Source organism: Copadichromis virginalis, linkage group LG20 (genome assembly GCF_057382275.1).
Source record: "Copadichromis virginalis isolate Kocher_CV1m ecotype Utaka linkage group LG20, C_Virginalis_male_GT1.1, whole genome shotgun sequence".
Lineage (NCBI taxonomy): Eukaryota > Metazoa > Chordata > Actinopteri > Cichliformes > Cichlidae > Copadichromis > Copadichromis virginalis.
In genome coordinates this window covers 28,305,557-28,324,642 of record NC_140637.1, presented here as the reverse complement: position 1 = coordinate 28,324,642, position 19,086 = coordinate 28,305,557, and the positions used below count along the sequence as shown (strand labels likewise).

The following is a 19,086-nucleotide window of genomic DNA, read 5'->3' as shown; positions in this document are numbered from 1 at the left end:
TTTCACAGAGAGTGCATCATTTTCATGTTTGAGAAGACTACAAAAAAATCTCATGGGAGCTTACTGTGTATTTTTAGTATTTAAACAACAGTCGATGACATTCTTAAATAGATATAAACCTAAAAATTTAATTTTTTAATCTGGATCTCCACACATGTAATGCTGAGCCTTCGTTTAACATCTCAATCTGTGCAGTTACAACGTTAACTAATGTTAGCTCTTTAGCTATAGTGCAGATGGGGAGCTGTCAAAAGGATCACTTAGATGACAACTGATATCTTCAGCTTTAATTAGTTAATTAATCAGACATGGCTTACTTAGTGTGCCATTAGTACCATGAGCAACTGCAACTACAAAGCGGTCACCTTTAAATACTTTTGGACAGAATCAGGGTAATATAACTATTTTAAGTCAACGTGGTTTGTACTATACAGAAGATTTTTTGTAGTTACTCATAGTTTAAGCAAATAAATATTCACTAGTAGGTGACCAAATCTTGTCTTATTTATTTTTTAATATTTCTTTGATATCAAAATAATATTATATTAATGTTAGTATTTCATCTATTGGATTGCTTTTCACTCTCATCCAGGTCAGGTTTCCACACAATCAAACTCTCTATAATACTGATGATGGAGCAGGTTTCCAGATTCATCACTGACCAGCTGCTGTACCGCTGTGTCCTGTGCAGGTCACTCTGTATTAAAGTCAGGGCCTTTGGCTAAAGCAATGATCTGTGTGTGACCTCTGTTACATTTTAGGGATGAGTGAGTGGGCCCCAGGCGACAGTTACCAGGGATACAGTACGCAGCACAGAGAGGACATGTCAGTCACCAACACAGGGAGCTGCAAGGACAGGTAGGTATTCAGATTGAATAGGAGCTGGGTATAACAAGAAGTAGTTTTGACACAAGGACAAATGACCACACAGACGGAGTAAAGCCGTGCAAATGGAAATATTCGACAAGATTCATATATGCCAGTTTAATAAGCAGGTTTAAAATTGACAGCTGGGTAGTCTTAGGTGTCAAGAATAAAAGTTTGGAGCTCTGGAAGCAATCCAACAAATGCTTCGAGCTCTTTTAGACTTTCTACGAGCACAAGGAGTACAAAGCGACAGGCGTGAAGACACACAGTGAGAGGCGACTACACCGGACAAAATGTCTTTAAGGTTCCCAACAGACTCTGTTTCACCAGACCGAATAGCTTTCCTGACTGCCACAGCACTGACCTCCCACTGACACAGAGAAAATGACCACTTTCTACAACTTTAAAATGGCCTGGGGGTGGGTGGGGAGGGGGGGGGGAGGGGGGGTGGCATGAGAGTACTGAAAATACAACAGACAATTGCTGACTCAATGTTTGTCAGGATATGGGAGGGAGGAAAACGTGTCCTTGACACCTTAAGCAGTTTTGGATTGAACACAACTTATTTTGACAGTTAGTTCTATATCATTGACTTTTTTGACGTCACACGTGATGTCCACTTGTGACGATGACCAGGTGCGGCCAGGTTTCCTGCGCTGTGCACGTGTTATCATTATCAACCTAATGATAAACAGCAGTAACACAGCACCATTATTTTCTACACTCCCCGAGGTGCAATGCAGGCCTATTAGATCCTTAAGCTGATCTGTCTGCACACACGCACATGCACGACCTCACACACTAAAAGCCATAAAATATGACTGTAACATATCATACTATTATAGTTTGCTTTTAGAGGCCTCCCTGTCACTCTGTTAATCTAAAGAATGCTGTTCTGGTTTACAAGTAACAGCTGAAAATCAGGCAGAGAAACACGGTGCCGTCCTGATGGACAGGAAGACTTATGGCTGGCCTGGCTAGCAACCTCTTGAATGTCTGGGCTGAGATATATGATGAACAGGCAAACGTGGGAGGACATGGAGTCCCTGGAATTCTTGCAGAGGGGGCGAGCGTGATGAATCTGCATCTGCTCCTAACAGTACGGCGAATGTAGACATACTGTAGTTATCATCAGTGAGGTCATAAGTGGTGAGGTTATGTGTTTGGTGGAAATGCGTAACCTTGAAAACATGAAAAAGAAGGAAATGCACGTCACCGGCGGCCGTGGGTTTTATTGAAGCTAAACCCATATGCCCACAGAGTTTCTAGGAGGCAGTCGCCAGCTGGACGTAGTATACTGAAAGCCAGACTTCTGCCGTTGCTCAATCAGTTGTGGGCTTAGCATCATGAAATCTGGGTGACGATGACATCACCCTGCACCCGCATGAACCGTTTGTGTGACGTGTCAGTGCAGTTCCTCTTTGTTTGCTCTCAGTCAAGACACAGTTGGACCATAATTAGACATGCTGCTTCCTGTACAAAGACTTCCCTGTGTAATATTAATCATGTGAGGATAAAGTTGTAAATCCATCCTCTGCGGAAATTCCCCCTCTTTCATCTACTCTCAAAATGGAGAAAAGGCTTCTTTTCTCTTATGAGAACAGAACGTCGGTTTAATCAGATGTCAGCAATTTGAGAAGCTGTGCAGGCCCCGAAATCTGAAAATGATAAGGATTTTAATGTAGCTTTTTTTTTTTATTCATCCAAGGCTGTCAAAGAAAGCAAACAAACAAAACCCTAGAAGGGTACTTAGAGAGCACAGACCGATACCAAAGCCAGTGCCTAGTCTCCCAGTTTAAAAGAAATGATGCGGATCCAACCCAAAATGTAATAGGCTGTTTCTTCTCCCATAATCCACCTCTCCCCCAGGTTTCATCGAATTCGGGCGGGTAGTTTTTGCGTAAAGCAGCTGACAGAAAGACAAACAGACAGCGCTAAAAATCAAATCACACTAACTTGAGAATCTGCCTCAATCTGAATCTGCCCCGGTGACCTGATCCTCACTGTTTTATGATACTGTAGAAAAATATTATGAGTAGATTTTATGTGGTATTTAGTGAAATTAGTTCATCTTCATGGAATATCACAGCATATAAAATGCTGCAGAATAATATTTTTGGTTCCCTAGCATTCATTTTCTTCTCTAAATTATACCATTCGTCATGCACTCATTACAAAGACAGTCAATTTTGAACCAATTCCAATTGCCTTTAATTTCTAACAGAAATAATACAAGATGCACATTTTTCATCTGCCTGACATCCATTGACTTTATTATTGTATGAAAATGCCAGACTGTGGCTGAATAAACACAAAGAAAAGTCAACATTATTCACATTTATAGATGAAGTATATTGGTTGGTGTTGCACTCTCTGCAAAATCTATCACAATCAAAGTCAAATGAAGTAAAAACTATTTTTAATCCTCGTGCGAAATTCTAATACTTGTTTATGTAGTGCTTGAAAACGTGTTTATTTCAGGCACACACACACAAACGCTTGAGATTAACTTAAAGGCAGACTGCAGGTAGCAATAAGAAATCATTGCTGGTAAGTGCACACAGACCAAGCCATAGGCTACAACACTGACATGTTGTGTGCTTCTCCTTAATCAAGTTGTAAGTACAACAGAATTATTCAACATTCATCATGGATACCTAAGCTGTCACTGCTGTTTAATGAGTATCAATTAAGCTGTTTCAACAGACTAGCTCAGCACATACTGTAGACACAAACAGGCAGGCACAGCCCTAAGGAGAAGGTTCTTAACACGATGCCGTGCAAGTCTCAGGCACCGTTTAGGTACAGCAGTAAAGCTAAAACAAAGAAAATGTTTGGTATTTTTACCAAGCAATGTCTCTTAGTTTTATGGCAAACAGGTAAACAGTATCTGCTTCCAAGGTTTTTTTTTAAACACTTGTGTTTTTCTGATTTTTTCCACTTTTGGAGTCTCCCATGATGATGACGGTGATGCTTTCAAGAAGGAAATTCTTTCTTAGCGCTCTGTAAAGATCTACAGGATGCTTAGGTTGTGGCTAATATTACTCAGTCGACAAAAATAGACAAATTTTATGTATGTGGAGAAAAATGAAGCACTTTACTGATTGATTTTTATTTGACAATATTTTTGGGGACCGTTTTAATAACGCAAAATAGAAATATCACCATAATAATTTAAAAAAAACACACGAAATATTAGTTACACAGTAAAGTGGAAACTTTACTGTCATTCTTTATTCACGACCACGTTTAGGTTTCAGCCAATCTGCACCTCAAAGTGTCACGGGGCCGAATGGTAATGTGTTTAATAGAGTGCATGATCCACTGGACCCCCCGCCACGAAGAAAAAACAAACTCTTTATTCCTGTCACTTTACATTCAGTTTGACATTAAAACGTGTCTACTGCTAACAAAAATTGTCAAATGAGCCTTTCAGCATTTGAAAGCTGTGCTAATTAGCAAGCTGAAGTTTCTACTCCCCTAAATCAGTGTTTCTAGTGCGAGAAGAGTTTGTTAGATAACGTCACTGAAAGCACTAAGAACACAGAATCATGAGAGTGCTGTCTGGTTTCTAATTCAGTGTTAAACCGTCTGATAGTCTAACCAGTGTGTGGTTACTCAAATATAAAACAGTTTGACTGCAGCAGATTTTTTGGGATGTTTTGATAGTTTATAAAATCCACAAAAATTCAAATTATATTATTCCATCTTAACTGTGGCCAGGTCTTTTATTGCTTTTTGGGCATTCAATCCCTGCGGTCATGCCACTGAAACACATCGGTATAAATTAGACAATTTAAAGTGTTTAAATGCAGTTAATTATAGAATGAAGATTACAAAATACCTCCAAATGACATTTCAGCTTGTTTTCCACAACCGAGTCTATATAATGTGTATTAAAACGAAAAAGATCAGAAACACAGGAATCATTTTGCATTCCAATACGATGGAATACAAAATAGGCTAATTAACTGATTCATTTGAAAGTTTACCAAAGACATTTAAAACAAGGCAAGAAAATTTCTCATTACAAATCTTGATTGGCAATAATAAGAAGTGTGAGTTAATTCTATTTTTCTTTGTCTGCCTAACTGTAACCGAATAGTACAAAATGCGAAAGCCTCTGCATGACCCCCGAAGAGAGACGGACGATCACAGGCCACCAAGGTCAACAGAGCCGGCAGAACATTGACTTGATTCATCAAATTAGCTCCTATGTAATTGTGCTGCATGACGACTCATAAAACACGTAGGCTATAAAGCTGTCAGGAAGCCATCAGCCTCGTGGTAAATGAAGTTACACAAGGTGCAAGGTTCACAACTTCATGCAGTGCTAGAGTAAAGTGTCCAGCAGCAATTCCTCTGGTCATAACCTCAAAGGCTGTGGCACAGGTGTGGATTTCAGTCGGGGGGAGGCACAAAAGATGCATCCTCCTTAATATTTAGAAGAAATGCGTTTGCACAGACTTTTACTTTGAAAACAAAACAAAGATATATATGTGCCACATGTTTTCATCGTGCAGAGATTTTTAACATGAGCAGAAATTTTGCTCATGAATAGATAATCATGAAATATGAATAGGTGCCACATGCACGTTAAAACTATTTGATTCCCCCAACAAAATACACCAAAAAGGCAAGAAGAGTGAATCAGGCCTGTATTTGGAGTGTCTTAGGATTCAGGATTATTTAAACGATGACAAATATTTGCAATTTATTTGGTATAGTTGTTAAAATATGTATTTTGTTTATATAAATAAAGAAAAATTCCCTTTACATGAATGCAGAAAATGGAAAATTTTGTACATAAAGATTTGCTGGAATGCATGAAACGGACTGTTTGAAATTTCCTGTGGCAGGACCACCAGGACCTTGACTAATGTGTCCCATCCAGAGTTCAAATGAAACCCATGCCCACTGAGCCTGGCTGTGTGCCAGCATTTTGAATTTTGCTTGTAATGTGTAGCTCAGTAAAGGTGAAGGTAAACCCAGCCACTCAAAGTAATTAAATAAAAATGAAATGAAAACAAACAAACAAAAAACCCAACTAACATAAATATGTAGAGTTTCTTGTGACATTTTCTTCTTTTTTGAGTTAATGAGGTAATTACCACTTAGAAGTGTACATCACTGTGCTTATTTGGTGCGTGTTTGTGGGTGGTATGCTCTATACTGTGGATAATACTGCAGGGTCCAGAGCGGGCCTCTTGATAAGGTTCTGGGTTTGCAGAGCAGATTATGGACATTAACGATGTTCTGTCATTCCGAGCTCTTTGTTTTTCTCCCCACGGGATATTTAGTGTCTAGCTTACGATTTGATTATCTTTGAGTCAGAACAGCTAACTTGTAAAAGCACGAGTGAAGTTGCTGAGTTGATGACCAGCACGTGTACATTTTGACATTCGTTTCAATGTGAAAAGAAAGCAAGAGCAAAAAGTAATGAATATTAATTCCACTAATTAACTTGATGAGATAATTAGACACATTACCTGTCCAGGCCTTAAGTGTTGGAATAACAATGCCGCACGTTTATTTTTGTGTTTAAGAGGCGGAGAGAGAGAAATATTCACTGAAATAGTCTCAGTTAATGAGCATTTGATTTTAGCTGGAATCAAACAGCTGAATATTTTTTTTATTTTGAAAATATTTCATTTTTAATAAATACAGCTGGCTGCCTATTTTTTAAACTCTGTCAACTTATTTTGGTTTACAGTCTCAGATTTCCTTTACCCTTTGCCTTCCTTTGTTTAAGTTTAGCTAAATAAATACATATACTGGCAAACACTTTATAAAAAAACAAGCAGCTATAAGCAGCAGCAATGCTTGTGAACACATCGCATATCAGGGAAACAATCACATCTCTATCTACTGCTATCTAAAAGACTAATTGATAAAGACTTGATAAACAATTTTCCAAACCTCCAGAACACCTGAACGCATATTTAGTGGTCTGACCTCGCAGAGGCTCGTGGAGCATGCACTGTGAAGGCAGCTTACCTTTGTAATTGTTACAGATCACACCATTAGCACAATATTGTCATAGCTCCTGCTCCTGCAGTCAGTAGCAGCCGAGGGTTAATTTGCATAATAAATCTTAATTGAAGCTCATTAAGGATTTGATAAGAAGCAAATCAGGTACACCGCGGATAACTTAAGATGAATGCTTTCTCTTTTTTTTGGTGCTTGCATATTGAAGCGAAATGTCATATTCATTCATTACTGGGCATCTTACATCACTGTAAGATATATGATATAAGTTAAAGTAAACTTTTAACACAGGAACCGGTGAAAAACATCTAAATGGGGATCTTTCTCTACTTGAAACTATCAGCCACGTTGCTGCTGAGCTAAAGCAGCGCAGGAACCCCAGATGGTCCCCACCCCTGAAACCTGAGCAGATGTGATTTTTAAATCTGGAGAGGACCTCTTTTTAAGAAACATAATATGTTAAGAGCTTTGAAAAGCCTCTCAGGTTAGGTTAACCTGATCCGGCTGTGATTGTATATAAAAACCTCCTAACCATATGGCCGACACGTATGCTCTCTGACTGACTACACATGTAGGTCAACAACTACAAGATGGATTTCTTCACTTACATCTTCTCGACTCTGCGTGGACACAGATGATGTCCTGACAAAGCGGCATAAACTATGGTAGGAATGTATATCATTACAATAATACGAAGCATATGAGCTGCAGTCCGCTTTACCATAAACCATATAAGACACACCATACCTCTTCTGTGTAATCAATACCAGGTCCTCAGTGCTACTGTATTAACTGCAAACTCGCCTTGCATTCTTATCCTCTAAATCCACATAAATGAACAACCAAAGCTATAAAGTCTCCTCCCTATTTTCCTCTGTAAATCATTACATCTTTAGGGACCTGGACAAAATACCATAACATAATTTCTTTTGTACTTGGAATGTCTAGCAGAAATAATGAGTTTTAGCCTCCTTGCAATAAACTCTCCCAATATTCCAGTTATTGTCAGACTTAATGAGGAAAAAAAAAAAAACATAACAAGAAATAGTCTCTTTTCTGCAGTGATGATCACATGGAAACATTATCCACATGAATCACCCCAACGGCATATCAAATTGTGTCATTTGCCTGGAAACTAGTGCAGGTCTCTGAGGGAAGGCAAGGTGAATGAGCAGTTGCTGTAGAGAGGTGCAACACTGCACAGGCACTTGCCTTGAGACCAATCATAACAGGCTGTTTTTTCCACACAGGAGAGCGCAGCGCGGAGGAGAGAGATCACTGTGCTGGAGGGCACAGGAGTCTTGGTTCTTATCACCTAGACAGTGCACCACACTGTCTGCCTCTCACGCAAACAAAAACCTTCCCAAACTATTAGCCATCTACACCTGTCAACTAACTAGCACGCAGGAGAAAATGCAACGAGATCACGCTGGAACCACCTGACTTGATCCCACCCCCCCTCCCTTTTTTCCCCCCACCGTGGCGAGAATATACAGCAAGAAAACTAGCTGATGAGGAGAAAGTTATTAAAGGATATCTCTATGGGGAGCGGCTGCAAGTTAGAGAATTGCAAGCTTTGCAACAAAGTGTGCACATAGAGTCGGGTTTGCTCATAAGAAAACAAAATTTCAAGGCTGGATTTGATCAAAACAAAATATTTGCCCTGCTGAAATAAATTCACAGAGATATGGTGCATAAAAATACACTGATTTAATGAGTGCTAATGATAATATCCTTTGGTAACTATTCAAACAAGAGTTTTGCACTCAGAATGAGCACTGTTACAAAATGACTACTACATATTTTTTATTGTAAGGGGAGGTTTTTCATCTTATTCTGCAAAAACTTTCATTATCTCCTGTATCAAAATGGCAAAAAAGGCACATGGAGGCTTTTTTTTTAGCAGTAACAATCACATGCTTTCCAAGGCCAAGAAGATGGTTTGCCTCATTGTTGTCATGCACTGTGTCTTTTCTCTGGAAAACCATGTAAGATTATGGGGTGTACTCTGTAAAAGGGTCGGGCAGTCACCATATGTTGTGCCATGCATGGATTCCTAACTTGTAGCCTGATGATGCAACCGTATCAAGTATGGGGAGAAGCTCAGTATGTCAAAAAGCTGTACTCTAGAGTCAGAGTCACAGGATAAATATAAAAAAACAGACATACACGAGATCAGTTAAATTATCGAAAAAAGTTCAATCTAGCAAGACCATCATTCCTTTTAAATCTTAATTAGTCAAATAAATGTAAGAAAAATCACAGAAAAAAGTCGGTACAAAGGCTTTAGACAAAAGCGAGTGAATACAGAGGAATGAGAGCAGTAATGGGATTTTAAAAAAATACAATAAGACTCTCTTGTACTTGCTGCCATTTTCCTCGCAGTTTTTGTCATACAAAATGGACTTCCTTTTTCTACCTAAACTGGATAAACAACATCTGCCTTGATCGTAGGATGTTTTCTGAACAAACCACTTAGGAGGAATTTCTGCTAGCCAATTCCCACAAGCTGCTGTCAGTCACTAGCTGGCACTGCAACACTTAATGCCTTTGTCTGTTCTCCAATTTATCTTGTTAACAGCAAATTGGGCTAACAGTTTGAGGCAGAGAGCTATTGTAAAAAACAGAAAGAGGAATACTCCCACGGCCGCAAAATAACATATGGCTCCCTTCACTCAAAAATGCATCCCGTGCACTTATAGGGCTTTACGTTTACACCATATATAAAGCCGATACACAAATTTCATCCTGGAATCTGCAGCCTGATAGCCTCGGCCTTAGTGATGTTTTCTCAGTAATAAAGTAAAAGTTTAGTGCATCCTATCCCGGACTGGTGAGTAATTGGCGTTTTAAATTACCACACAAACCCTGTATGTAAAGGAAGTAAATCAGATACAACTGTGGTCTCACATTTACAAATACGCCTATTAATAATACAATACCCAGTAGAGAATGCAAGAGCCCTGAGTGCGGCATGTCCTTTGAATAAATGCTCGAGCTGGAAATTGCGATTTTTTTTACCCCCTCACAACACCTTGCAAAACACTATTTCCTACCAAGGGGGGGATACTGCATCTTTAAGAGCCCTACAAAAATGAAACCTATTCCTTTGCATCTTCCATGCTCTTATTTCAATACTCCTCTCTCCTTGTTCCCCCTCCACACATCATTAAACATATTATTATAACATGACTGTCAGCCTGCGCCTCTCTTCGCTCCATTCTTGCTCTGCCAGGTAATCAATTTGTCGTCACTCTCTGTAACCCCAGTAAAGTCATCAAGTGAAATGAGTTACAGCTGCAAAGAGCCTTCAAGAATACAGGAGGAAAAAAAAAAGAATGCGAGAAAAATGACAACACAGCCCAGGAATATTCCACCGCTTGATAGCACATCCCAGGTCTTGAAGATGAAATATTAATGCACAATTTGTTTATCTGCAGGCCCACATCTCTCCAGTGCCGAGCTGTTAATTTTCTATCGGCACAGACAACGGATCAGTCAGTCATGAACTCTTCACAGCCATTACCGGGAGACATTTTGATTAAGTATTCCTAATGTAGTGGATAGGAAAGAATGAAAACACTCTGCCTGCCAACTTTTGATTGACCATTAAGCCACTGATGAATGTGCCTGTCAAAGAGGAGACAATTACCTCAACAATGAAGAAACTCTTCTGGAAGGCTTATTTCTCTATAGGGCTGACACATTTACCAGAGTACAGGCGAGGCAGCTGAGAGCGTGTAAAGGGATCACTTAGGCATCTACTCAAAAGTTCTCTGAATAAAACTGGGGGCATTGTTTTTAAGAAAAGAGGGCTTTTGGCGACTGAAATGTGGGAAAAATATTTAGTGTGTGACTGTATGGCACCGAGTGTCTATGTGTGTGTGTGTGTGTAAACTGAGAGTGTGCCGGGCAGATAAGGGTCTCAGTATCTTAAGCGGGTATAAAGAGACGCTATTATTGGCAGCGAACAATCACCATCTGGTTGCTACATCCGCAACCATAATAAAGACTGATAACTTCTCAGCACACCACAACCAAGTAATTGCATCCTCAAACGCTGAAATACCCTTGATCAATCTAGTTTTAATGCACCGGCTCGATCGTAATGAGGCAGCCTTTTTGGGAACATTATAATTTACATTAAATAGCACAATTGCTAACGCTGCTTAAAAAGTGGTCAAAGGTAATTTGTGACCTTTTTGTGTAGTTTAGATTTTTTTTTTAAATATTATAAGCAAAAATTAAGTTTAGTGGTATTTTTTGAGGGGGTCCTTTGGGATAGAAACGCTGAGATTCAGCTTCCCTACAGTGCTGCATTAAAAAAGAGAAGCTGTAAACACAAACATTTACAAAACCGTTTTACAACTAACATGCTGGCCTCCAGCACACACTGCACGGGCCTCCATATAGCGTCGTTTGTGTGCTTTAACAAAACAGCAGAATGTACATAAGCATTTGACTAGATTACCCCGCTTCACAAAAAGTAAAAATGTGTGTGTTGTGGAAGTGTGCACATCCTGTTTTGCCTGCCAGCAGCAAGGATGGAGTGTATATGGGTGCCTCTGTGTGTGTGTGTGTGTGTGTGTAAGAGAGAGAGAGAGAGTGTGTGTGAGTGAGTGTAACCCATTCTCCATTTGTCCATAAGATTATGAAGAGTTCATACAGAGTTCATCTGCTACGGATCCAGCAGCTCCACATCTTTCAGCCCCTCTCCACACTTCATGCGGGTCAAATCAAATGCAGTGAGAGAGGGTTAAAAAAAAAGTATGGGCAAAGAAAGTTTCTGATCAATGAATGAATAAATGCCCCTTGACATGGTATGAGTATTTTTTTTTTCTTTTTTGGAGGGGTGGGGGGCACCTAGAAGGCTTTATTGTCCTTCCTTTCCCCCTTTCTAGTGTTTTCCATTATTAATCTAATTAATCATCCCAGAAGTGCTCTTAAAGCTGCATGTCTTCCTCTACTGTTTTATAACATTTGACTTTTTACAGTAATTGATACCAAAAACTGGTGTCTGAGGTCCCTGATGAATCCCCCTCACTGGGCTTCTAGAAGGTCCCGAGTGAAATGAGAATTAGTTTCATTTCCGTATTATTAAATTCACTTTATCTGCGTTCACGTTCTTCTCTACAGGACATAGTAACCCATAGCCACATGTACATTTATAGAAAACCTGCTCTGATGGGCTCCTCGGGACAATCTCTTACTAAACGGAAGGATCTGATTCGTATCTCTTCGGGGGTCCCACATGATAAAAGTTTGAAAGGGAAACCCTGTGTTGTAGACACGCTATTCGCAGAATCGTAAAACAAATATCGACAAATCTCACACACAGGTTCTTTTTTGACAAAAAAAAAAATCTCTTACCCGCAGCCCGTTTGGGTGCCTGCTGTTTCCTCCGTGGCATTTTTTTCTGGAGTCGCAGTTCACTACTGTGCCCAGGTGAAAACTGAATGCGGTCTACGATAGTCCATGCATAGACAGAGAGTGTGTGTGAGTCTTTATTGTGGCTCTCCGACTACTTCAGTCTCTCTCACTATATAAAGAAAAATCCAGTTAGGAATCGTTTTTAGAGAGAGCGGTGGGGGGGAAACAGATGTTAAATCGGGATCGTTCTTTCACCTTCTTCTTCCTCCTACGGGCTGCGAATCTTCTTCTTTCACGATCCGTTTGTGTCCATCAGTGCCACATATGTTGATCGACGCGTGTCAGTCAGTTCCGCAGGCTGTTTTCGGTGGCTAAAATGTGTTAGGAATGCGCGTAAAAAGCGTTTGGTAATGGTACAGTATATTACGCACGGTGCAGGCGAGGGGAGAGGCGATGCCAGCAGACATCGATCCATAGAACAAACTGAACATTAAAAACTCCTCCCTCCTCGCCTGGACTTGATGATGGCAGCGAGACATTTGTTACACTAGATAACCATGAGTTTATTAAAGGAACAGAGGCCAGAGAAAAGAGACGGGAGCACAGGCTGTGTGCTGCTGGGCTGCTGCTTTCTATCACTCTGTGCTCGGCGCCTTTTCATGCAGCTTTTCTTGTTTTTAGAGCCTTTCCTGCAGCTTCCGCTTTGCTCGCTGGATGAAAGACAAGTTTGTAAGATCTCCAGCAGATATGAATGAACTGCCGCAGACACACGGTTATTGTGTGGGTTTGACCGAGTAACTCGCTGAATGTTGGAATAAACCTACTTATGTGAACAGGCTGATTCCAAAAAACAGCCCGCTCTTTGCAGGAGTATCAAAATGCACAAAATTGTTTTGTTTTTTTTTTGTTTCGGTTAATACTTTCCAAGCTGAATGCAGTTCTGGAGGCCTGATGTAAAAATGCTTTATATGCGTTGTAAATGCTTCATAAAGTCCCTATGAACGTGTAATTGGTCTGAGATTATGTATGGCCATGTCGATGGCATTGTGGATACTCAAATTACAAAAGGGTCCTGAATCGATAATTACAAAACACAGTAAAAACTGACATTTCAGGACACTGTTTACATAAAGATCACATTAGACTTAGTTCCTTCCTCTTAGTTCTCTAGTCCTTCCTGTATCTCTGATTAATCTTCTCATTATGGCTACAAATAAGAGGCATCAATCCAAGTGAAAACATGACCAACTATTTAATTTAGAATTACAACCTAAGAATATTTTCACTAATCTGCCCATTATTTTCTTGATAAAGTGTACGATGAAAGTAAAAGCAGCAAAGCTACAGTGACACTGACTTTTTTGTTTGAGTGTAGTCTGCAAACTGTGAGGGAAAAGAGTAAAGAAAAAAATGCTCACACTGATGTAATCACATTGCTTTTTTCCCCTGACCAACACTCCAAAATACTACAAACTTTACTTTCTGAATAAAACAAAGAAAATCATCACCACTGCTAACATGACATTTTATTCTACTTCTAATTTGATCCCATTTTCTAAAAGTGACAAAGTGGTAGGAAAAAAATATTAGTAGCTCTGCTCTACTTCCAGGAAGGGGGTTTGTATGTTGCCAGATTTTTCTGAAACAATCTCAGAAGGCATTTTTAACTTTATTCACTTTAAACCGAACATTTCTTTGCCTTAATCCTCTATGACTAAGGAGCATAATAGTAAAGACTCTCTTTCTCTTTAAAAGCAACTCGTGACCTAATCAAATATGAAGTTGAGTTGATGGATGACTTCATTTCAGAGAGACAACACCCCTCTGAGATCCAGGCTCTCCCCGCATTACAAATGGCTTCCTGATAATATTCCATCACCCTATTTTGTGTCTGTCACTCATTTCGCCAATGATACCAGAGACCTCCCGTGAACTCCACCTGAACCTGTGCGATCAATCACGTCTCAGATCAAGCCTGAGCCATACCTGTCTGACAGCTCTTAACACCCTGTGTGTACACAAAGCATGCATGTGCGGTGACAGCCGTTACACCAGCGCCCACCACAAACTCACCTTATCTCTCCCAGAATGGCCTCGCTCCGCTGCCGCCTGCACCTACTGAATCCCGTATCTCCACACCTTCATTCACCGAGCTGTAAAAACAAAAAAGTTTCTGATCAGCGCTTGTATTTACAGCTTTTTACACACCGTCCATGCATGTGGATGTGGTGCTGGAGCATGACTGGCGGGTTAAAAAAAAGTTTCTGATCAGCGCTTGTGTTTACAACTTTTTACCTACCGTTCATGCGTCAGTAGCGCACACATGCAGATGGTTGAATCTGCCATCCTTTAAGTCTTGATGAGCTTTTTTCTTCTTCTCGTGTTTGCAGTTTTTATGCCTGGATACTCGAGGATTTTCCGGGATACAACTTCAACAGATTTCACTTAAGTGTGATCCGCCACTGTAACCGCATCTGACAAACATATATCTTGTTAGTGCTTTTTCACAGCCACCTGTGGCTCTCATTACAGTGAAGTTAATATAGAGCACACATGCTGAGAAACTAGACATCAAAAAACAGGAAAAAAAAAACTTGACTAGTTTTTGACGACAGGCTTATAAACCGTAAGTGGAATTAAAATCATATATCAAATTTACTGCTGAAAAAAAAAAAACAAATCTACAAAACTAATTGAAATTCTTCCCAGTTACACAAGCAGATGTTTCCCAAGCTGGAAATCGGATCTTAATTCAGTAAATCTTTTGCCTCATATCTCATCACGAAGCGAGGCTGCGTCTCCGACAAAGAACAAAAAACAGAGTTTTTGCATTCTTGAAATTTTTGTTTGAGCTTTGACACCCATGTAATCCCGATCAGTCAGCTCTGAAACCAAAAATGTGCCCACATTCCTTGGAAGTCACCCATAGCACTGTTTTTTGGAGTGTCAACAAAATCAGTCTTTTATTTATTGTCAACAAAGAGGCTCAACAAAGTGTCTTTTGACTGCAGCCAAAGTTCTGACCTCTCATAGTTTTTACTTTGAGAGGGTTTGAAGCATCTTCGCAGTCTATTTTGGACCATTCAGAGCTTGTCAAACACCGCTTTTGGAGTGAAGTTTGAGGTTAACCTTGAACGGTGTGCCTCACATACAGTCGGTGTTGTAAACTGAAATAAAACTGCATAACAGACAGCTGTTAGGAGTTTCACATGTTTGATATCGGTGTCTGAAAAACCAGTTCTCATTTTTTTCAAAAAGAACATTATACGATAACCGTGACTCCCGATATGGATCTAAACAGCTAAAATAGATTAAAGTCAGTAATACTTCACAAGATACTAATTTAAGCAAAATATATAGCTTGAAGTGCATTTTCAGTTTCTCCTAGCCAACTGGAACACTTTCGCATCTTTCAGCGTGTTATTTTGGTCTCACCTCATCATATGCATCTCAATAAACAAACTGTACAAAGGAAGCAAATAGCAGAGACAAAGTAACTGCTTGGACAGCACAGTAAAGCCCTGAAAGCTAAAAAGGCACATATTTCCCACAGGAGATGATATAGGCCAGACAAGGGCTTAAAGGATAGCGAATACACAACGTTAATGCTACATCGTTTATCCTGATCGCGTAAAGACGCAACTGTTTCCTAAATCTTATAATATACATATGTTGATTGTGTTTTTACAGCTTGTTTTGCTGACCCAAAGTGACCCTATTTGTTATGTTTAATATACCCAGAAAATGAATGGATGTCTTTCAAATTCCCTGATTTGTTTCTTTGTGAAACTAATGGCCTTTAAAGAAAATGAATCACAACTCTTTGGTTTGAGCCAGTGCAGCGAGATAGAGGACAATACTGCAATTAAGACATTTTATTTCTTTTTTCCCCCATCTTTGACATTTGTGTCCGTCTTCTCCCACTCTCTAGCATTTCAGATTTATCTAATTGGCTGCATATGAGCTCACACAGTTCACCAGCACTTAAAAGTGCAGTTTAAAAAATCTGAGTGTGAAATGTGTCAAGATTTTCCAGTGTTTTTATACAGGAATTATAGCATTTTTTCCTGTTTGATCATCATAGACATTATAAACTCTCCAAGAAGATTTATGGACACTTTTTCCCAGGTCAGAACAGGAAATGTGAAAACAATTTCGACACAGTTCCTCTAAAGCTCTGCCATGCAAACACAATCCAGGGGAATCTTTCAAATTATTTCATAATTGTTAAGACAATGCAACAGACTCAGAAAATATCTGACAGACAGCGATGCACAAGAACAGAGCGAGTTCAAAGTGAACCCAAACAAGCAACGTCGTCGAGACTTCACAGATCCGCTCACGTTACGAGATTGACAAGCTACCGCCTGCGAACGTGGAACATTTAAAAACACACGAGCTTTTTGTGGAGCCACACTGGTCAATTATCCATTCGAGTGAAATCTGGGCTCAACCTAAGAATGTTTCCAATATCATGAGACTGAGTGCATTCATATTTTGTGGCTGAACTATTTAGTTACAGTCTTTCCACAATAGGGAATCTAATTATAATGTTCTAGTCATGATAAAAGGAGGATGGTCTGAAAATCCAAACCTGTCTTTAATCAAAAGATGAAATTTCATGTACAATGGACAGCCTCTGATTGAAGTCTGGTTTCACTATTTTCAAAGCAGTGCAACAACATATGCATACAGTCAAAAGCAGCTGCTTGATTTTAAGATGTAATTCTTGTAATGCTTGTGAAAACTTACCAAAGCCTTAAAAAAAACAAAGAGCTATTACATTTTCTGTGGAAATAACTGAAGTTTCCAGTTGCGTGATTGACAAGTGGTTAAAAATAAAAATTTCTGAGAGCAGGACTACATTTCAGCAATTTAATGATGCACGCTTAATATGAACTTATGTCAAGACTGAGGGATAAAAAAAATAACACACGCACACACATGAAACAGGAGTAATCTGTGATCATATAAACAGATACAAACATCATCTAACATTTTTCAAATGACGCCGCAGTTGTGGATTTTTGATGATGACATTAAGACGTCTCGATGAATAGCGTGAGTTATAAATAATGTTTGCAATGAAAGAGTTAATCTAAACACAGAGAGAGGAAAAGGCTACCCGTGGTTATATACAGACGCGACAGTATGTGGGCCCGTCCTGTGTGAGAAGAAAACCGTTTTGTTAAAAGTAGGTGAACAAGCTGATGTGTGTGTTGTTGTTGAAAGCACATTTAAAGGAGCTTTGCGGGACTCGGCGTGTTTGTCCTCGGGGCTCGGTGTAACAGATGACAGAGATCGTTGGAGCTTTTTTTCACATTAGTCAGAACTTACTCCTTTTCACAATTTTACAGTACTCCATAGAGACCCAGACACCATTCTGATATTGTTGAACTAAGGTTGGTACTTGACAAGTGGGTACTTGTTGTTCTTTTCTTGACAGGTGTTAATGCCTCACACTCCTTCTCCTGTTATTTTGGTGACTACTTTTTGATTCTGTATTGTCTAAGGCTTTTTGCACATCGGAAATTGTATGTGCAGAAGAATATACTGCCATTACTGTGCATTTATTTAGCTAATATTAACCTCTGGCTCTCTTCCACAGTGTGTTTTTGTCCCGACTTCCTCCCCTCCTTAAACAGTGAAGGCAGATGTATGCCCCTCTCTGAGCTGGAGGTTTTTTCCTCACCACTGTCACCAAGCAGGGTCATGGGGGTTTTGAAACCTTGTTTCAACTATTCTGGGGCAAGAGACACCCTGGACAGAGACAGCCAGCCGACCACTGATGCTCACATTCACACCTACAGGCAGTTACTAGTCACTAGTTAGCCTAACAAGCAAGTCTTTGGACTGTAGGGGAAAGCCAGCGTACCAGGAGAGAACCTACAAAGGCACAGAGAGAACATGTAAGCTCTACGCAGAAAGGCCAAAGCTGGCCGGTGGATTCAAACCCAGGAGTTTGTTGCTGCCGGCCACAGTGCTAACACTGCATCACCATGCCACCTCATCTTATTCATGTAGTGCTGATTTACAGGATAAACTCTAACAAAGATTTTACAAGCCGTCAGATTTCATTTTGGAACATGATTACAAAAACATCTGAGAACTGTAGCGCCATAATGTAAACCGAGCAGTGGACACAAAAACAGGGACATGTCGTAAACTCTTGTCAAAACAGAGAAAACTAAAGGATTTAGAGACATTTTGTTCTGGCCACTGAAAAACAAATGTTGTGGGTTATGACACAGTGTCAAAGATCAGACTCCTTAAAGCCTTTTTTAAATGTAGGTAAAGTGGATCTGATGTGTAAACGAGTCGTGTTTGGTGATAAACGGACTGAAAAAAAAATCTGGCTCTGCAGTTTGCATTTGCTCTACAGATCATTTTATGATCTTCCAGCTCTTCGTTTCACTTGAACTTAATTTTAAAAGCAAGCAGATGTTTAGGGTTAGAAAATAAAATACACCCATATGACAGACCCAGCCCTTTACAACAGGCAGACCAAGCTAGCAACTAGTTGTAAAATCAACACATTCTCATCCCATGGTTCTGTTAAATGCTGCTGGTGTCACTAATTAAGCACAAGGAGTATTTTGGTGTCAGTTCTCCAGTCGTGGCAATGCTCTGGACCACAAGTTGCTCTTTTTAAGAGCAGCAAAGACTGCATTGTGAGGCTGGGTAGGTGGCAATCACCATAATTTACAAACTCTTTGGGAGTTTTTGTGTTTGATTCGTTTTCCAGGATGTACCCCGCCTCTCACACTATGGAAGGTTAAAGGAAATAACCTACAATCATATAGTTATGAGTCCAGACTTCCTGGGGGAATTTAGGGCCTCTTTATGACGGGGCTTCACTAT

The 19,086-nt window shown here is 39.8% G+C and overlaps 1 protein-coding gene across 1 annotated transcript in view; it reads right to left on the bottom strand.

Annotated features, from left to right (window-relative positions):
• Window positions 1-12,853, bottom strand: part of tshz2 (teashirt zinc finger homeobox 2) — a 39,302-nt gene extending 26,449 nt beyond the window's left edge. The window contains exons 1-2 of the mRNA XM_085443913.1: window positions 12,481-12,853; window positions 12,226-12,394 (exon numbers count right to left, since the gene is read on the bottom strand). Of these exons, the coding sequence (XP_085300039.1) occupies window positions 12,226-12,265 (40 nt within the window). The 5' untranslated portion in view covers window positions 12,266-12,394; window positions 12,481-12,853. The remainder of the gene's footprint in view (window positions 1-12,225; window positions 12,395-12,480) is intronic.
• Window positions 12,854-19,086: the final 6,233 nt, after the last annotated feature.